The sequence below is a fragment of the Triplophysa rosa genome, linkage group LG3 (genome assembly GCF_024868665.1).
Source record: "Triplophysa rosa linkage group LG3, Trosa_1v2, whole genome shotgun sequence".
NCBI classification, from domain to species: domain Eukaryota; kingdom Metazoa; phylum Chordata; class Actinopteri; order Cypriniformes; family Nemacheilidae; genus Triplophysa; species Triplophysa rosa.
The window spans coordinates 5710031-5731350 of record NC_079892.1 but is presented as its reverse complement, the minus strand read 5'-3'; the positions used below and the strand labels follow the sequence as shown (position 1 = coordinate 5731350).

Here is a 21320-nt window from a genome sequence, read left to right as displayed (position 1 = left end):
AACGTACAAAACGTTCAAAAATATGCAAGGGTAGACACTCATTTATATTTCATTTGTCCGACAGGGTCATGGAGAACGAAGAAGGAAGAAAGGAGTACTTGGTTTTTCCCGCCAGCAAGAATCACTGCCCCAGCCAGAAGGGGCGTAAAATCCCCCTGAAGGGCAACGGCAGACGAATCGACTACATCCTCTATAGAGAGGAAGGCCTGCAGCAGGACTGGAAAGTGGTGAGTTGTGATTACAGATCAACTTCCCATATCAAGTTGCTGATACGACTAAACACTGAGTTGTGTTTCAACAAAACATTGTAAATGAATCATGAGATTGTACTGAATAATAATAATGAGAAAAGACCAGATAAAAACATAAACTAAATGATTTACTTCCAGATTATTCCATGTGTTTATATTGTGCTCGGAATGTTGAATTGTCTTTATGCAAAGAATACCCAGATGACCTTACAGGGGACTGTTTTATTGCTCAGAAGTTACTCCGTTTATTCCGTAAACAATAATCTAATACGCTATTTGGAACATAGTCCTTATTTTGATACGGTATTTTTTTGTTTGCTATGCAGTGCCATCACATGGATAAGTGATGTACTAACATGTTAGCATGTTTATTAACACCAGTTACCTTCATATAAGATCATTCATGGAGAATTAAACTGCCATCACCAGATGATGTGTATATTTTATAGATACATTTTTCTGTCACTTTAGTACTCACTCGCGCTTTGATCTATAAACTTCAACAGGACATAGAAGAGTTCAGCTTCATCACTCAACTGGCCGGATTGACTGACCACCTCTCGGTGGCCGCGAGACTGGTAGTGTCGACTGGAGAAGAGGAGAGTTAGAATCCAGCCGTAAATTTACAAAAAAATCAATGCCACGGAGAGACAGAGAGCAGTGAGTAGAAAGTAAAAAACAGCAGGAGGCATTTGTCAAGCCTCCAGATGTCAGATGAGGCCCGAGTGATGGAGATGGTCGAGAGGTCGTATAAAACCATCGATGAGATGAATCGGCCGAGAGCAGTACACGGGCGTGACATCCGGACCGCCGTTCTCAAATGACACAGACACGCACGTTCTGTTGTTGCCATGGATACGGACACGGTCTCACACACCATCTACTCCTGCACTGTCCGTGTTTACATCTCAATTGAAGAAGAAATCGAAAGACTGACTCACCTCGCACATCCAATGCTTTTCTCCGGGGCCGGCGAGGAGACGGAGGAGTTTTTCTGGTGCCATGACCCGGTTGTTGCATGAAGCGGTCCTGTCACACAGTATGGAAAGGACATCGACCACGAGAGGACACAACCTCTCGATGTCTATCCCTCAGCGTTCTTCAAGACCTCAGCAAAGTGTCTTTCTTTTCTAACATCTTTCTAAGGTTTCTATGGCCTCGCGTCATCTTTTTAGGGAGTTTATATACTCATGCTGAGGTTTTATTGTACCTCAGCCAACACTACTACGTCCGTCATAAACGATTAAGCGCAAAGCTGGGATACGAAAATGTCTGAAATGTCCCGGACTGCTTACCACTGGATGTTTGGATTGCCGGAAGATGCATGTGTTTCAATGCACTGCTATGTTTGTCATGGCCTGCATGTTTGACATGAAATCCCCAGAAGTTATTAACACAATGTCCACCTCGCTCTCTCTCTCTCTCTCATCTCTCTCTCTCACGCACGCACGCACGCACGCCACGCACGCACGGCACGCACGCACCCACGCCACGACGCACGCACGCACGCAACGCGACGCACGCACGGCACGCACGCACGCAGCGCGCAGCACGCACGCACGCCACGCACGACGCACGCACGCACGCACGCACGCACACATTTCCCTTTTGCAGTATTGCTTTGGCTCCATCACTGGAAATGGTGCCGTAAAAAGAGTCACAGTGTTCAGTGTTTACATATTTGAGCCAAGATGGCCGTCCCCTGAAAATGTTTACACACTTATCGATTTCAGGCAACAGTACCAAAACCGGCCGATCTAACCAATCCCAGTTAAACCCACAGATGATCTCTCTATATTGCTTTTATACGGTCTAAAATTCTCTTGTTATAAATTGATATTATTGTTGTTATTATTCTTATCATTATTCTTATAAAAATTGTTTGTAGATTATGTGCTTTTTACAAATAACTACATTTCCCATAATGCATTTATTATCCGCTTTGGCTGTGTTAGAGGTTTACAGCAACCTAGCGTAGAGCTCCGCCATGTTTCAACCGGCAGACTGATTGGCCAATCAGCATGCTAGCTTAAGTTTAACCAATCACCTGTGTGATGTCACATGGGGGGGGGGTGAATCGTAAACCAACCTTTCACATGACTTTGGATAAAATGCAGCGTAAAAAACATACATCCTGTCCCCAAACACTCTTCTGGCACTATTTTTTTTCATGACCTTTGATGCGATCACTGTGCCATAAAAATGAAACCTGTACAAACCTTTATAAAGGGTGTGGGGACCATTTTAGGTCATCTAGGTTAGTGCCTGTAGTATTTTTCCATCTTCACTATTGTAAGGGATTAAAATTCAAGAGTAAGATTGTAAAAAGTAGTTTTAGAATGTAAACTGTCATCCTCTTCTTAAAAGCAGGGGGTCAAAGGTCAAACAGGGAGAGCTGTAGTTAAGATGCATGCAGTTAAAAACCAGAAGCTTCACCAATTCTCACTCTAATTGCTGTCCATTAACATCTTACTGTTATCTATATATTGTTTTGAAAACGATTAACTTGTTCTTTAGTTTTCTTAAAATCTTGAGGAATGCTGCTTGCTGCAAGCTCACGGCTGGTCATGTATTTAAGGGAAGAGTGGGAAGGGAACAGCTTTCTCCATGTCAGCTCTTTATAACACGTTTGGTTTTTATTAAAAAAAATCCCTCTTTGATTCAATGTGTGTGCTTGATTATATTTATACACTTGACAGACACTTTCGTTTTAAAAGGCATTTAAATGCATATACATTTTGACCCGTGACAAGAAACAGTGTTTTTAACACATCACTATAGAATCTTTACAGTCAAATCTAAGCGGCAACACTGGATGTCATAAATACTTTTGAGAAAGCCATAAAATGCTACATTAATAACAATCGCTTTGCATGAAAGACAAAACATTCACTTTACACTTGCTGTTTATCTGAAAAAAATTCCACAGGAAGCTGTTAAAAGTTACAAGGTTGAACATGTGTTTATGGTTCTGTACATCACAATCAGAAAGTACCCGCTGAAGCACATTCTTCAAAAGCAAAGATTCAGCCAGATCCTCGCTTGTAAAATTGTGAGAAAGGTTGGGTATGAACAAGACAAATTATTATATACTGTATATGAAAAACATTTTTCTCTGATTCCTCAAAAGAAAGTATTCAAGGGAAAGTATTAAATAGAGTATTATTGACTCAAATGTCAATTGAGTATTCAAAAAGAAAACAAAAAATAAACTATAAATAATATAAAGTATTCATGGTATAGATGATGTATAGAATATAGATTTATTTTTATTTCGGAACACTGTCTGCACACGTCTCTTAAAATCAGTGATGTCATTCACCAAGACTAAACTGCTACCGAAAGAGGAAGTGATGCTTTGGCATTTTGGTTTCCTGAAACTTGCAGTCTACAATCAAAATGATCCCAACTTATTAGTAAGGAACAGTACACCCAAAAATGATCACCTTCAAGTTGTTTCAAATCTGAATAAATGTATTTGCTCTGACTGATGAACACAGAGAAAGATATTTGGAAGAACTGTAAACAGTTCTTGGCCACCATTGACTACCATAATAGGAAAAATTACTTTATAAATTTCTTTGTTCTGTTGAACACAAAAGAAGATATTTTGAAGAATGTAGGAAAGCAAACAGTTCTGGGGCACTTTTGACTACCATTGTCATTTTTCCTACTATGGTAGTCAATGCTTGGTTACAAGCATTCTTCCACATGTCTTTCTCTGTGTTCATCAGAACAAAGAAAGTTACACAGATGATTGGAACAACTTGAGGGAGACTGAATGATGACAGAATTTTTATTTTTAGATGACTGTCCCTTTAAACAGATTTTTATGTTTACGGCAAAACGAGATCGCTGTTGTACCTGATGTAAAATATAGCAGAATATGAGCTTCACATGAGATGCAGGAGCACATGAAATTCTGTAGCTTGATCCACTTCAGTGAACCTCAATCCCCAGATAGGACTAATAGCTAGAATCGGCTTTTCTAAATTTTCAATTTATGAGTTCTTTACACCTACACTGTACAGCTCTGCCAATCTTAACACAATCAACCCATGTGCACATGGCCAAAGTGTACAGTATGTGACTGGTTCCATTTCTCTCTCGAGTGGGCTGCTGTCACTCTTTTCCTGTTTCTGAAATGTCAAAAGAAAAACTGCAATAAAATAATTATACAATTCTAAAAATATAAAAGTTTAAAGGTTGAAAACCTGCTTCTTGAAACTGCAAACACTCAGATTTGAATAGTTACAGATACTCTTGCTAAATGAGCTTTCGCGGTTTGTCCCCTTTGGGCATCTGACAAGTCACCTATTTGACCAATTTCTTGTACCCAGGGAAAAAAATGCACCTTGTTTAACTACACTTCTATAATGTACCTCTATAAGTGAAACGCTACAAAAAATGATGTATTTGCATAATTGTGATTGCTGTTATGTGTATTTAAAAAAGCAATGGTGCTTGGATGGACCCATATCTATGCCTACATCTAAGTATTTTACTTCATTGAAATGTATGAATAGTACTAGAGAAGATGTGGCCAAAAGGTCAGGCTGGTTAGTTTCACAAGTTTGTCTCTGCTGGTGGATGCTGGAAATTATGTTCATTAATGTCCATTAGCAGCCGGGGCTAATGGGGTCATGTTAACCCGACATCCATTGACCCCTTGCATGGACCAGAGAAAATCACTTCAACAAGCTTGAGACTGCACATTCTTGTGGTGTTATCAACCAAAAACATATTTCCTTTAGCAAAAGCCCCTGTAAAATGATTCCATTGCATTTTACTTCACAAAAATTACTGATGCATTATCTGGGCTTCCTTGGAAAGTTTCGAAAATGAAGGGATAACTTTGTTACACACACATGCAGGCCATCTTTGGTTTAAATAAATAGTCGATGCATATTGTCATGAGGAAGTTGATGCTATATCATCAAGAGCACAGATTTGTGAGCAAGATATTTCATTTGTGAATCATTAGGAATGCACCTGACTTACCTTCTGTGTTTCTAACAAACTCAAATCAGGAAGTATTCTTCTGTAAAATATTTACAATACTTCTACAGTATATATTTAATAGTATATTGAGTATTTTGCTTACGTGGCTTTTAAACATATATCTTGAAATAAATACACAAGGTTACTAAAGCATGACACACTTGAACGTGCATGAAAATGGCATTCAAACTCATCTAAATTTTATCAATCTTATCAACTCTTTAGGATTTTTGGTTTAATTCAAATGTCAGAATGAGTTTCTTTAATCAATGGTGTTTATGAAATATCTTTGATTGTTTTTTCTAGCTGAAAAGGAAACGTTTTAGTCGCTGGTGAAACTCTGTGTCTATAAATAATTCAATAGTTCACTCGACAAACGTGGCTGACGTCATTTGTCATGCGTTAAGAGTGATTTTTTGAATGAGGATGTGAAGCATCTGGGGGGCCACATTTAAACGTGATGCCATTTCCTATTTAAAATTATTTATATCAAATTCAACAATGACATTTAACAATTTGTGGGATTTTAGGTATTTTATTTGTCAACCATAATAAAGAATAGCAATGATATTTAAGGAGACTTTAAATTACATTTTCTAAGATAAAGATATTTTAATACATTCATATCATTCATGAAATTTAAATCATATTAATAATTTATGATTAATAATTTATAATACAATTAATTAAATGATGAAACAATTCATAGTTCTTTTGAATGTAAAATATTCTTAGTATGATTATTAATGATTGATTATTTATATGACTTGAATTTAAATAAAACATACTTATATTGTAAACATCTAAATTTATAAAATATAAATATTCTATGAAACATCCTACATTTTAAAATTAAATCTTTACATCTTTAATAATGTAAAAAAAGTAAAATTATCCACAAAAAAAATCCCAAATTGTATTTATTTTCTGTTTGTGGCGCACAAAACAAAAATAATGCACAGCTGTTATTACAGTATTTATCAAGCTCCACACTTATGTTATGGTTGTCACAATGAACTGTCGTTTTATACAAAGAAATGAAATAAAAAAAATCATGTGGTGTCACACAGAAAGAAATATGTTTGAAATGACATTCGGAGGGCAAATAAATAATACATGAACTATTCCTTTACACAGTCAAGTACAGTGACATACGACATAAAATGACTTTCCATGGTGCGGTAGCGAAAGAGGAACCGAAAGCTTTGCAATTCAGACAGTCCCGAACACAACAGCGTTCTGTTACTAAACAAATCTTGTGAAGGTCAAAAGCACACATGAGACAACAACAGATACTGTGGATTTTTATATTATGAGTGGGAGAATTCAAACCAGAATTCCCCATCACTTGAGGGTTCCCCCCACACAGAAAACTCTGTATAAAGACAAGGAGCCTTGTCATTGAACGACACAGTAGCAAGTTAAACTTGAGTGTTTCACCTTATCCAACAGACTTCATCCAGTACAACAGAACGACCAGAATGACTGCTTCTCGCCTTGTCGTTTTCTCCGCAATGGTGGTGCTTCTGGGCGCTATTACACTCAGTGAAGGTAAGATGGAGGAGAAACAAAGATTTATATTTTGTGATAAAGTAAAATTGCTACAAGGAAATATGTAAACAAATGACCTACACACTAAGATTTATCTCCTACTCACGACCATAACTAACAAAGTCTTGACGTATTGTTTTTGTCTCGGCATTCCAGGTATGCGTATGGGACCAACGAAATGCTGTTTCACTTTTTCGGACCGTGCACTGCCAATCAAACAACTGAGCGCCTACAGCATGACAAGCCAGCAGTGCCCAAAAGAAGCTGTGATGTAAGTGTGCAATATATCTTTAAATACAATATATCTTTGTCTCTGTAATGTTAGCATAAGATGAGGGTTTACCAATTTCATCAAGTTCATTCACACTTAGGGCTGTCATGATTATGAAATTTGGCTGACGATTAATTGTCTAATAAATGATTGCGATTATGATGATTAATTGTCTGTTTTAGAGCTTTGACTTTTAATTCTCATACATTTTTTATTCAGCTTTGAAACTATCATATTGTTCTGAATATAAAGACTATGTTCTTTCTCTTGGAAATACATAAGAAAAAATTGGGTCATCATACTTAAGGTTTAGGCTTTTACCTGTCAATAATACAACCGCCAAATACTTGTAAATGAAGTAAATTGATCAGGAGTGAATTGAAGCCACCATTAAAATGCTATCAGTCATAGAAAAGCTTCTAGTCTGTTTTTTTCTCACTTGCGAGACTACAATACATGTTTACTTCTATGTTAATGAGATTTTGGTAGACTGGTTTTCACACTGAAATAATATTAAATTGTACTGCAGGTTATTTGTATGGTATATGCTTTAGTTTTTTTAAGTGATGGTGTTGTGGTGGTACATTTTACAAGTATTACCATGCTTTAGTTACAATATATACACTAAAATATGCAATATGCAGATCCACTACAGCTCCCCCTAGTGTCTTCTATAGAGATGTGCAATAATTGCGATGATCTGAATCCATCGCGATGAGACGATTATTCAATAATCGTGACAGCCCTATTCACACTCATACACATTTGATCCATAGACGAGTTTACATTTGTTTGATGGAATTGATTTGCTTTTTACAGGTTTAAGACTATAAAGGGACGTCTGGTGTGTGCCAAACCCACAGACCCATGGGTACAGGATCGCATGAAGGTCCTTGACGCAAGGGGCTTAGGGGGCCAGGGGACCTTGTAAGCACGGTGACCTGCATCTTTCAACGGCATCACTGTTTGGAAGCACAAGAACAAGTGTAATGTAATGTTTGCACTCGCCGACAAATGTATTGTCACTAATTATTCAGCATATTAAAGCTATGGGTTCAACAAACCACCAAAAATGGTACCTTAGAAAAACTGTTTTTCTGTTGTTTGAATTATTTACCTTTTGACTTAACTGTCATGTGTCTAACTAATGTATTTCTGAAGAGTGTAGTGCTGAAAGATACTGTATTTCAGTTTTATATAAACTGAGCTAGTGCAAATAAAAAAAACGATTATAGAAAAGATGATCTATAAATTTCTTCTATTATCTTTTTCCATGTTGTGTCATTAAAGAACATGGCAATATAAAGTTTGCCATATTTTGTGTATTATGTAACGGATGTTTTCTTTTTGTGCTACAAACTTAACCACAATAAAAACTAGTTTAAAATAAAATAAAAAAACAGTTGGTTTGGTTCATTTATTCACTGTCTGGGTCTTTATATTTGTACTAGCTGGAATGTTTGGAAAAACTTTTTGACCTTATGTGTGGTGACGCACAGACATTTTTTAACCACATTTATGGTTTGTGGATATGTGTTAATGAATATTCCTTTGCTGAAATTGAGAAGGCCGGCTGAAATATAAACCAAGTTCAGTTCTCTTTTCTACTTGCAAACAAATATCGACATGATCTCAGACGTTGTCACCTTTAGATGTCAGTGGCATTTCTTTTTGGGGGTCCCACCTTAAAAATTAGGGGGGAACTAAAATGTATATAGCCTGTATACTAGGGTAGGCCTACATATATAAGCACAGAGACATATGAGGGTCTAGACATAAAAAGGTTTCCCAGACACTCTTGTGGCTACGCTACAGTATTTAAACCACACTGTACATGACAATCTACGGAATATGTAAGCAAATAAAACACTATCACAATGAATCTGAACGTCATGAGAAAAAGAAGCCCGAAATGTTTTTATGTGATATAAATTTTCTTGGGACTGAGAGGATCGAGAGGTCAGATTTAGAACAAACAAACTGTTCCTTTCAATACAGGCTAAGCCTTCACATCCCCTGAGATGAGAAGCAATTTCTGCAGAAGTGGAACACACGCTGCTTCTAAAACGCTTTCTGCTGATCTGCGGAGATTAAAATTAAAATAAAGCACTATTTTTAACTTTTTTGGTTAAAAGGGGAAAAAAACATAAAATATTAAGCAAGTACATAAAAATCTGTGTTCAAAATGTCTTACCGTACCCCGGTGCGCAACGGTAAGCGTAGACGTCGTTCATCTCTACGTGTTACGTCACACCGTAAACAGAACGAAGAGGACCCGGCTACTTTATTGCGTTTGTAAATTGTGTGCTGAGATCGGAGAAGTGTTTGCAACTTGTTTTTGAGTTACAATTTACAACAGCTGTTAGTAGTATAACATCTGTCATCCACACGGCGGCATTTAATTAGGAAAGAAACAGCAAACATATGGGGAATGCCAACAAATTAATTTAATAATTCTTTGCTCTACATACAAAACCTGTTGTCGAATCCAATAGACTTCAAAATTAGAAGAGCCTGCAGTCAAAAAGGCAAAGCGACAGAGCCTGCCTGTGCTAAAACGAGATTAAATATCGGCGGGGAGAGGAGGCCACAACTCTTGAGATCTAAAGGGAATGAAGTATGATGCTAAAACTTAAGTAACATGATACATTTTAAAATATTTGTTTTCAGTTTGTCATAACAAAAGGGACAGGTATTATAGGCCAGATGACATATTTTTCAATTTATGTTAACGTAGGACTTAATGATAAACTCATACTGTAACCAGCAGTGTTGCCAGATTGGGTGGACAATTTCCAGCCCAAAGGCTCAATAAAACCCGCCCACTCCAACAAAAACCAGCCCAAATTTTAACTGCCAAAATAATGTGTGACAGAAATGTATTGCGATGTCAATCAACGATGATAATGACCATTTTATCTCCTTACAACGAACTATGACAAGATGAAAAAATGCAATTAAACCAGAAAAACAGGTCAAACGGATCAAACATAGCATTAAAAAGAGTTAGAAAATATGACTAATATGTCCAGAAACCACTTCAGCGACAATCAAGAAATTAACCAATGACTTTAACCCTCAAAAAACACATTTTGTGCAAAAAGTGGCCACTTCAATTAATCGATTCAGAAAGCTGAGTAGGCATTTTCCACTCGTTCATGAACTTCATTCACACACCACGGCAGCCAAAAATTTGCAATTCATTGATACATACATACAACAGAACAAAAAAAGAACAGCAGCAACAATAATGTGCTCACCTTTGAGAGTTGCCTTAACATCTGACAGAACTACAGTACGTCTTTCGTGAAGTATATATTGCAGAACATATAATGCAAAATTTAGCAAGTGCAGCAGCTTTCAAGGACGGGTATGATGAACAGAAGTAACATTAGCAGAATCCCATATTCAGTTTGATTTTTATTAAATCACTCAACTGCTGTGAATTCAGTTATAGTTATATTTACAAAGTATTCAAGTCGTCTGTCACCACTTGTGTAATCCACGTTGTGAGATTTGAGTTACTCTCCCTATCATGCAACATATATTTGGGCAACTTTGGCATTGCGATCGCTTCAATATACAAAATCTGGTCCTTTATCGCACCAAAACCCCGTCACTCACGAGCCATCACATGATCTCATCTGTAGATTGATTGACAGGTGAGGTCTCACTATCCCAGACCTGTTTGGTTAAACTGAACCAATAAGGGCTGTGTTAAGGAATAATGTGTTTGGACTACACATTACTTTCGAACGTTTTGAAATAACTTGACTAATCAAAAGCAAAGAAAAGGCAAGCAGCTTGGGCGGGTTTTTAATTTCATAAGCAGCCCAAATTTTGTCCACCCGCCCAATGCATTTTTCTCCGGTGTAACCCGTTCAAAAGAAGCCCAATTGGGCGGCAACCCGCACAATCTGGCAACACAGGTAACCAGATGATATCCGCGCAGAATAGCAGTGCCGAAGCACAACCCATACAGAAAATAACTTCGCAAATATGTTATTTTACACACAAGATGGCGATAGAGTGGTAAAAGTTACGGATTGCAGCATACATCTGTCAACTCAGTTGTGTGTGCTTTCAACGTTGTAGCAACATTTATATTTTGTTATTAACATGCAGTACCAAAATACTATGTGAAAAATAATTGCATTAGTCGATTGCTACCTGTGCTAAGAACAGAAGTTACAGCACTACAGTCCCTTTCTACTTGAAGTCTTGTGCAAACCTCTACTGCACTCTAGTGGTTAAACGTTTTTTTTTTTAAATTCTCATTAGGAAATATGATAGAACCTCTAAGGAACACTAGATATAAAAATGTTTTTGTCCAAGGCAGGGATTATGTCATTTTAATATGCTACAGTCAATTAGATATTGATTTTTGGATAATAAAATCAAGAGAGGGTGAAAAGGTAGAATGACACAGAATTGGTCTACTAATCAAACTCTTCACAGATAGTTAAAAAGAAACGAACAAATAAAAGAAAGGAAGGAAGAAAGAAAAATAAATTTGCTCTCAGTTTGCCGACAAAAAAACATCAATCAAGTAAATAAGTTTGTTCTGAAAAGTTCAAAGTATACTTTGCCACAAATGTGACTTAGGGTTGGGCGATGTCTACCAAATTGACATCGGACGATGCCTACAGTGAAACATCGCGATGGACGATGACATCGGGGGGCGGGGCGAGGCGGGGGTTGTGGTATATCAGTTTGCTAGATGGCCATCTGCCAAAACATTAAAAACAATGATATCAGTGATCCAGACTGCGACCAGAACACATTTTGTGACCAGTTTTCAAGACAGCATGATTTTTTTCACAAGTACTCGCACATGTACGACCTGCAAATTTGGAATTTCTTCTGGTTGTTATTTCATGTGGAAAGACGAGTAGATCGTGAGCCCAGCAGTGTAGGCTGTGTGTGTAGGTGTGTGTGTGTGCGTGCGTGTGTGTGCGTGATAAGTCAACTACGCGGGTCACGCGGCACTGATGTTTCCCGCTGCCATTGCGGACGCGCATAGTTCAGGTCGTCATTGACAACTTTACACACACACAACGTGAGCGCATTACGATTCACTATTTGCGTTCACTTTCTACATCCGTCTCGCGCACACACGCGTCGCGCAGCTTCCAAATCATACTCAACTGCGGATAAGCATGAATGGACGAGCTCGACACATGCGCAGAATGTCATACTGTGGACTCGGCTGTCAACATCTGTCTTGGGAATGTGCTGTATGAGTACGGGATGTGCGGACAACCGCGGTCCCTCCTGATGACGAAAATTGCGTCTTTTCAGAAAAAGACATAGAATAGTAGTAAAATAGAATAATAGTAAAGAAAACATATTTAAAAAGTATTAAGCAAAACTATTTTGTTATAATAATACTTAGAAATGATTGACCTTGAATAGGTTTAAGAACCTCCACTTAACTATATAAAAGGGTCAGGCAGCGCACATTTGTGAATGATTGCTGATCTGTTTGGTGCAGCTGACTGATGGTAAAAGTATTTTATTAACAAAAATGTTTACATTATTGATGCATGTGTGGTAGAGCACAATGCTTATTTGAATAATGTTGAATGTGTGTATACATGTATACTGTATTATTAGGGATGTAACAATAGCAACATTGTCTCAATATTGTCGTGGTCACATGACTGTATGAAACGATAGGTCTTCTGGGCCTAACATAAAGAAAGTTAGAAAAAATAATAGATGTTTGTCAAGGTCCATCTTTATTTTTTTTAAAGGGATTTTTAGGTCATTTGACCCATCTCATACTATAACTCATACCTCTAAGCAACAGTTATGATAAGAGGATAAAGAAAAGAGGATGCTCCAAGTCATCATTTGTCATTTTAAATATTGCAATAAATACCGGACCGTGGACTTTACCGGGGTATTATCGTACAGTGAGATTTTGATATTGTTACATTCCTATGTATTATTTAAGATAACCAATTTATTAAAGCTCACTAATTATTTAGCATATTAAATCCACAAAAATGTTTACCTCAGGAAAACTGTTGGTTTCCTGTTGTTTCATCTCTTCTACAAAGTGCTCAGATTATATTCTGATGTGCTGGTTTTTGAGATTGCAAAAAAATGGAATTTTATAATTCATATATTTCTATGTATTTTAATATTCAGTACTACAGTGGTGTTAAAATCAGCCATTCAGACCACGCTAACCTATTTCTGGCCCCAATGCTCTGCACACCTCTGCCATCACCAACAGATCACACCTTTTTTTTCTTATTGTCACATTCTTTGTATACATGAAGGTGATCAGATGATATTCTGCACACACCATCTCTTATCCAGCTCTGATATATTCAAGCTCAACATAACGTCTTCACTGTTAACACATTATCTGAAAGAATGAGACGTCTTATGGCTTTGTTGTTTCTGGTGATCTTCGGCTCTCTGCCGCTGACTACAAGGGGTGAGATGTCTTTTCCTGTATTACGACAAATCTTTTTCCCAAAGCATTTGTATTTTGGTAGCATTCCAGTTTGCTCTTTTTAAAAACACTAAACGTACTTCGAAAACTATAAGCAGATCATGGTACAGATTTTACAAATCTTAACATTTCAACTATAGCTGCCTCTAAATGGGCCAATTCCAAGTGCTGTTTTAACTTCAACAACACACCGATTCCTTTGAAACGAGTGAAGTCATACTACTGGACCAGCAGAGAATGCTTCAAACGTGCCATTGTGTGAGTGTTCTAATTTGCAGAGTTTAACTGAATAAGTCTAGATCTGTTGAAACCTTTCCCAGAATCATTGTTATGTTTGTCAGGTTTCAGACTGAAAAAAGGGAGATCTGTGCAGACCCAAAATTCACCTGGGTAAGTGATTATATTGCTAGGATAGACCTCAGAACATCTAGTACTGCAAAGAAAGACATTGGAACACCTACTGCAAAGAAAGACATTGGAACACCTACTGCAAAGAAAGACATTGGAGCACCTACTACTGCAAAGAAACACCTCCCAACATCTACTATTGCAGGCATAGACCCCAGAACATCTACCACAGTTGAAAGAAACTATTCCTTTCGGAAAACTTCAGAGGCTGCTCCATCGCTATTCCAATTAAAAATATGTTTGTAATTAATATAACCGTTATCTTTTGATTTTAATAGGTCAACTAAAATGATATCCTTGTTGTGTCCATTTCCAGAGAACAGCAAGGTATTTCTGTCTAAATATAGTGATGCAGAAATTACACATTTTTGTTAGCCAATTGGCCCCCTCAACCAAAAGCCTATGCATTTTTCCATATACTTTTGGAAGCTCGCAAAAAATAAGCTTTGTGATTAACAAAAGTTTATGATACTTGCACGTTTTGTGTATCAAGATAATATTTACAAATTAACACCATGTTTGCTATTTTTGAAAAGCTAACGTGAGGCTATGAACATACAATACGGTCGCTCGATATAAACGTCACCACCACCACGCCTGTGACAACTTTTTCAAACTTTATTAAAACATGTTCCCTGGTAAGTAATTACTTCGTAAATGAATCTTCATCCGCATTGAAAGAAATTTGTATCTATGTTGCATTATTTGTTAGATTTTTATGCGTGACGACATTTAACTCCCCGCCAAAGCATGAAGTAGCTTTATGCAACTACTTGCTTGCAACCGTTGTTTTTACGACACGATAAAGCTTTAAAAAATCATGAGCGGGTTATAACGTGTGTTTTGTCATAAAATAAAACTTAAAAAATGTAGAAATTTTGTTAACCACAGACCTTGTTTTAAGTGAAAGTGACCTATTTGTCAGGTATGGTGACACATACCCAAAATGTGACCTCTGCATTTAACCCATCCAGTGAGTAGTGAACACACGTACACCCAGAGCAGTGGGCAGCTATCACTGCAGCACCCGGGGAGCAAGTAGGGGTAAGGTGCCTTGCTCAAAGGCACCTCAGTCGTTACCAGCCGGCCCTGAGAATTAAACCAGCAACCTTCTGGTCACGAGGCCGACTCTCTAACCATTAGGCCATGACTGCCTTTAAGCATTTAACCGAAAACCCATTGACTTTGGGGCGAAGGAACTGGTAGTGCTAAAATGCTAACTCGCTTCCGGTTTATGCATACAAAAATACGTCATCTCATCCGTACTCTATTCTATAACATTAAGAGGTCATGCATGTACACTGCAAAATATGGTTGTAAATTATGTATTTGAGAGTTTTAAAAGGTTGCCTTCACAAGCAGTTCGGTTATTGACTCATTCAAACCACATTAACCCATTTCGTGACAGTTACAATGCTCTGCACACCCCTGACATCAATGTTTCCATGCAGATCACACTTTTTTTTACACCGTCTCTTAAGAGAAAACAGCTAGCCTCTTTGTTTCATTTGCATGCTTGTATTCTGAGAATGCAGCTGGATTATTTTGGTTTCTTTGCTTGAATACAGGATGTAATTCGGTATCACTCACTGCACTTCTAGCTACAGTTATAAACCAGAAGTGACAAGGGGCTTTTTAAGAGCAGGGATACTCAGTTCTGCTGTGTGAGGTCAACCTAATAAACTATTCTCATAAAAATATGTGAGCCAAGTACAATATACAACAAATACACTTGCTTTTCCCCTTTTAAAAAAGGAAGAGAAAGTTTTGAGTAAAACAATTTTGTGTGATAACCAATGATACTTTTTGTTTTACGAATAAGGTTTGCCTCTCACTATATAAAGCCAGTGGGCCTCATTCATGAAACAGAACGATTTATGTGTAAATCGTTCGTAAAGTCGTTTTGACGTAAATTTTCGTATTCATGAAAATGTTCGTTTTTTCAAAATGTTAGTTGGTACGAAAGAAATGTACACCTGCTCCATACCACGTGTAAATAGTGCGTAAATACTCGCGTTAGTCCGTAACAAAGTATTTTACAATGAAAATATACTTACAGGCTGCGAATCTGAAGCGCCAGACTTTCCTTGCGAAGTTTTTATGGTTGGAATTGACCCACTTTTTAACAAAAGCTTTCGTGCATAGCCGGTCTTGATCTCTCCCAGGTTTGTGAAGCATTCGTCGGTGAAATGCGCTGCTCAAACTTGAACAATCTGATTGTACTTCTCTGGAACAGTGTTATAAATAAAATGTAACCATTCCGTTTTAGTCGTCTCATCTTTTGGCAAGGCAAACAAAGACTCTTTCTTTTCGCAAAGAAACACACATCGTCTCCGCGCTGGCGACGATACAATGAGATTTACAATTACGCCCACCTCACTTGCATTTAGATTTGGGCGGTCTTAAGTCAAATCATGTTACGAAGTTACGTAGATTCGCCGGGGTGTGGTTACACGAGGCGTTTCAGGCAGGTCTGGGTTCGCACTCGCTTTTAGATAGAATTCATCTTTTGTTCCGACACTTTAATTTAGCAATTTTACGTGTCTAATACATGCACGGTCAATTTATAACACACCAAAAACACAGAAAAACACGTACTTCCCTTTAATTTCAGAACACGAATTTGCAGCGTCTTCATACACGGACAAAACTTACTACGGAAGTTTGAAGGGTAATTTAAAGGCGGGGTAACCGATTTCCGAATTACGCTTTAGACAACTGAGTCGGGCCTAGTATCAAAACAACCTTGTAGTCAATCAGCAGTAAGGTGCACAGGACGGACATTAGCCGAGCCGAGCACTGACGAAAGCGAAAGATGGGGGTAGGGATGTGTTTGTTTTGGTGATTTGTACATCAACAACGGCTAAGAGAAATCGGACACCCCACCTTTAACCGCAATCATGAGATTTGCGTAACGTTAGTAGTTACGTTTAGTGCACTTCAATGCCCTTTATGTCCACTTCGCAGGGCTTTTACGGGCAAATTGAACAAACCTCTGAAGCGGTAAGAGACGCATACAAAATATGCAGAGGAGAGTCGTGAAGACCAGGATTAAGTAGCTCGGCGGCTACCAGTCAAACCATTGTCTTACCTTTTACATGACAAGGCGGAGTGTTCGAGGGTGAGGAAGGTTTCTGTTGAGAAAAGTCTACAAGAAGTTAAATGCAGTGTAACCGTTATCTTTAGCAGTCTACTGATTTTCTTCTTGCTCATCTTTTCGTAATTTATCAAAAAAAGAAACAGAATATTGTGCGCACCCGCCATTGCAGCGTACAAATTAAACTCTTGGCGCAGAAGTCAAGATGCTACCCACACAACACGTGACATAATTAAACCAATAACTTTGAAAACAGCGGGGAGCACTGATTGGTCGATCAACCAGCGTAACAAATCAACAATTCCTTGTTTTTTTATTTTAAGCAATCAAAAATCTAAGGGGGCCGTACATGTAAATGAGGGAGCCTAGGTCCCCTCAGGCCCCCTCGTGGCTACGCTACTGGGGTGAACGGCTTGTTAAGCCAAAAAAGAGAATGTCCGCTACTATAGAAGCACCACAGTTGAGAAAAAATATTCCTTTAATATTTTTCCACAGAAACTGTTCCAACAGAAAATTTGTTATTTTTCATTTAATTTTACAATTTGTAATTTAATCATTTCTAACTTTATATGATGTACACAAATCAAATAAAACCAATTTAACTATTTTTTGTGTTCAATATAGTTTTGTGTGTTTTTGTTAGGAGATGATATAAACAAGAAACACCCTTGCAGACATTTTTCATAATAAAAAATATTTTATTATTTTAAAGACTTCTAAGCTACATCACTATAGGTGCATCAATGTAGCTTCCTCGTTTTAAAATATTGCTTAATTTAACAGATTAATGTTATACTGTGTCGTATATATTTTAAATAATAATAAGGCTCAGTGCCTATAATCTGTGGTAGCAAAATATACATTTTCTTGTGCAGATTTTTCCGATAAGAGTATAGGGCATTTGAAGCAGCTTTTTTCTGAATATTTTCCATTGTGAAATGTTTAACCGAGCTTCATTTACTGCTGAACCAGACCTGACAAATAAGGAAGCAGCATGTTTTCCTGAAGCACGTTTTCAGTAATTCAGTAAGTATTCTCACATGGGGGGAAGTGGCAGCAGACCGCACAGAAACGGAAGAGGAAAAGGAAGAGCTAAAAAATAATTCTGCATTACTTTAATACTCAGAAATGGACTAACTTGAAAACCTGTTGGAAGAAAATCTATACACCTGACCTGATAAGTCAAGTGGAGAGTCGAGTCAAGTCCAGCTTTATTGTCATTCCGCTTCATGTGGGGAGCGGACCACCGTGCTACATAAATACGGACATACAACAGTGGAGTAAAACAAGAATAAACCTATACACAAACTATCCTCCTTATTTACTGAGAGATTTGTATGGGGTTTCACAGGGGGGAAGGTTGAATTGAGTTCAGGGCTCTCACAGCCTGGGGGAAAGCTGTTAAGCATTCTGGCGGAGTGGGCTCTGATGCTCCGGTACCGTCTTCCTGATGGCAGGAGCTGGAAGAGACGGTGGGTGGGGTCCTTCATGATACTGTTGGCTTTGCTGGAGAATTGTGTGAGGAAAATGTCCAGGATGGAGGAGAGAGGGGCACCGATGATCTCTTCAGCTGTGTTCACTGACCTCTGGAGGGTCTTGCGGTCTGCTGAACTACAGTTCCCATACCAGACAGTGATGCAACTGCTCAGCACTCCTTTGTGATGTGCACCCCCAGGAATTTAGTGCTGCTGACTTTTTCCACAGTTGTGCTGTCGATAGTCAGTGGGGGGTGTTCAGTTGAGTTTCTCCTGAAGTCCATTATAACCTCTTTGTCTTCTCCATATTGAGGGACAGGTTGTTTGTGCCATGCCATAATGTGTGAAGAGCAGCGGGCTGAGCACACAGCCTTGTGGGGCAACTGTGCTCAGTGTGGTAGTGCTTGAGGTGTTGTGGCCAACACGTTCTGACTGAGGTCTTCCGGTTAGAAAATCCAGGATCCAATTATAGAGGGAATTGTTATGCAAACTGGAGCGGGTCGAGTGTTGGGGAGGCTGCATGGCTTTGATGTTGTGCATGACTAGCCTCTCAAAGCACCTCATCATGATTGGGGTCAGCTATGGGACGTTAATCATTCATACAGGACACAAGTGATTTCTTTGCTACCGGTATGATGGTTGTGGATTTGAGACACGTGGGGACGACTGCGTGGCTAAGTGAGATGTTGAAGATATCGGTTAGGACCTCTGTCAGCTGTTTTATTTATTTTTTAGGACTTTTATTTATTAGAATATGCAAAGCCAATTATAAAAAAAACCTGTATTTTATAAATAATATTGCTTTTCCCAGTGTTGCATTTTACATCTATTTGGGATGGATGAAATCAACATGCATTATGGATTTGACAAAAAAGGCCACAGGTTTTTGAGAGACAACTAAATTTGTAGGATTTCTGCGAGTTAAAATACACAAACCAAAAGCAATAATACCCAACAAAAACATAAAATAATTCTTATTAGAGATGCACCGATACTTAATTTCTCCACCGAAACCAATTCGACTATTCAGAGTGATGATATCTGGCGATCTGCCGTTTTTGAAGATTAAATTAATAAATTCATATTTCTTAACTTTCTGAATGTTATTAATTCATACAACTAGTACTGAACATCAAACTGGTGATGTTTCTTAACATTTTCTATATACAGAGCACAAATTCATTGCATTTTCATGTCCTCTTTTGATTGACAGGATATGTCGGCCTAATCATTGGCTGTTTTTAAACTATCTGCCTATAGCCGATGTGTGAAAACTGTCTGGCGATATCTCGGAGCATCTCTTATTATTATATTTTATATGCCAATTTATGAGGAATACGGATTGTCAATTTATGTGCCCATTTTAAAGTTGATTCTCAGTGCCGGCGGGTAACGACCACTTGCTCCCCAGGCGCTGCTCCGGGTGTATGTGTGTTCATGACTTGCAGTTCACAACTACTCAGTGGATGGGTTAAATGCAGCGGTCACCTTTCGGGTATGGATCACCATATCTGACAAATAGGTCACTTTCACTGTTCTCCTGAAATAAGAACGATTTTTAAAACATTATTTTTATAGTTATCGTTATAATGTGAACAGCCGTTAAGACTAACCTGAAAAAAACCTGAAGATTCGTTCAAGTTTTCCTGAAAAACGTTTTCAATGGACTGGTCCCGTTCTTGCAACACTAAGCAGAATAAAACAGAAAGTGAAAAAGGACGAGCTTAAAAGAACGTCATGCACCACTTCTGTGTGTTGATACTCAGAAATGGATTTACATGAATATCTGTTAAAGGAACATGTCTCCTGCTGTGTATATAAGAAGATGTTCAGATGATATTCTGCACACATCTCTTCTCCAGCTTTGAGATCTTCATTTCGTCACTGTGAACACATCATCTGGAAGAATGAGACATCTGATGATGCTGCTGTTTCTGGTGATCTTCTGCTGTCTGCAGCTGACTACAAGTGGTGAGACCTCTTTTCACGCATTGCATTTTTTTCAGCAATTTTGAAGGACTGAATGGTTGCTGTTGTATTTTTGGAAGTGTAAAACAGTATGCAATTACTAAAACATTTTACATAAACATTGTCTTGAAAACTCGTAGCAGATTGTGATATTTTACAAATTCTGATATTTCAGCTCCAATTGCTTCTGAGATGGTAAATTCAGAGTGCTGTTTCAAGTTCAATAATGTACTGATTCCTTTGAAGCGTGTGAAGTTGTACTATTGGACCAGCGATAACTGCGCCAAGCGTGCCATTGTGTAAGTGTTCTGTCATTTTTTCATTTCAACTTTAAAGTTAATGTGAAAGAGTTTTTCAATAAGACGTTATTTATGTTTATCTCTTCAGGTTTCAGACTGATAAAAGGAAGATCTGTGTAGACCCAGAAACCACCTGGGTGAGCCGCCATATGGCTAAAGTGGACAACAGAACAACTACAGCTACACCAAAGACTCAAACCACCACAGTCTAAAAGAATCTGTTCATCTCTGTTTGATGTGTAAATTTAACATTGTACATATGCTTCACTCATACCATGTTCTCATGTTTATATGGTATGATAACCATGTATTTTTTTACAAAATATTTATGATTTGTATAAACTCTTTTCATTAAAATGTATATAACATAAATATGTCCGTGTGTTGTGAAGTTTCCCTCTTAAATTTCACGTGTAAATGTGAATGCAAGCAAGGCTTGTGTCTCTTTTCCAAAGATTGCTTATACTGTACAACACATTCACTGCTTCAAAAAACGTGTACGTTTGAATATGCTGAGGCAGTTATTCAAA

The 21320-nt window shown here is 37.9% G+C and overlaps 3 protein-coding genes across 4 annotated transcripts in view; all 3 read left to right on the top strand.

The window, feature by feature from the left end:
- smpd3 (sphingomyelin phosphodiesterase 3) overlaps positions 1–1672 on the top strand; it is a 34184-nt gene extending 32512 nt beyond the window's left edge. For both annotated transcript variants that reach the window (XM_057329870.1, XM_057329871.1), the window contains exons 7-8: positions 65–227; positions 758–1672. In XM_057329870.1, the coding sequence (XP_057185853.1) occupies positions 65–227; positions 758–859 (265 nt within the window). In that variant the 3' untranslated portion in view covers positions 860–1672. The remainder of the gene's footprint in view (positions 1–64; positions 228–757) is intronic.
- Positions 1673–6555: 4883 nt separating this feature from the next.
- On the top strand, positions 6556–8454 carry ccl35.1 (chemokine (C-C motif) ligand 35, duplicate 1). The gene is made up of 3 exons (XM_057330023.1): positions 6556–6803; positions 6960–7074; positions 7894–8454. The coding sequence occupies exons 1-3, from the start codon at positions 6734–6736 to the stop codon at positions 8003–8005; spliced, it is 297 nt and encodes a 98-aa protein (XP_057186006.1). The 5' UTR covers positions 6556–6733; the 3' UTR covers positions 8006–8454.
- An 11795-nt stretch (positions 8455–20249) lies between these two features.
- On the top strand, positions 20250–21057 carry LOC130552224 (C-C motif chemokine 13-like). The gene is made up of 3 exons (XM_057330427.1): positions 20250–20494; positions 20667–20790; positions 20879–21057. The coding sequence occupies exons 1-3, from the start codon at positions 20431–20433 to the stop codon at positions 21000–21002; spliced, it is 312 nt and encodes a 103-aa protein (XP_057186410.1). The 5' UTR covers positions 20250–20430; the 3' UTR covers positions 21003–21057.
- The last annotated feature ends 263 nt before the right edge of the window (positions 21058–21320 follow it).

What these genes read in the sequence shown, in the direction of transcription:
- ccl35.1 (XM_057330023.1), top strand. Translation starts at nt 6,734, where the DNA reads ATGACTGCTTCTCGCCTTGTCGTTTTCTCCGCAATGGTGGTGCTTCTG. An exon ending in CGCTATTACACTCAGTGAAG is followed by an intron (nt 6,804 to 6,959) that starts GTAAGATGGAGG and finishes TCGGCATTCCAG; the next exon opens with GTATGCGTATGGGACCAACG. An exon ending in TGCCCAAAAGAAGCTGTGAT is followed by an intron (nt 7,075 to 7,893) that starts GTAAGTGTGCAA and finishes TGCTTTTTACAG; the next exon opens with GTTTAAGACTATAAAGGGAC.
- LOC130552224 (XM_057330427.1), top strand. Translation starts at nt 20,431, where the DNA reads ATGAGACATCTGATGATGCTGCTGTTTCTGGTGATCTTCTGCTGTCTG. An exon ending in TCTGCAGCTGACTACAAGTG is followed by an intron (nt 20,495 to 20,666) that starts GTGAGACCTCTT and finishes CTGATATTTCAG; the next exon opens with CTCCAATTGCTTCTGAGATG. An exon ending in TGCGCCAAGCGTGCCATTGT is followed by an intron (nt 20,791 to 20,878) that starts GTAAGTGTTCTG and finishes TTATCTCTTCAG; the next exon opens with GTTTCAGACTGATAAAAGGA.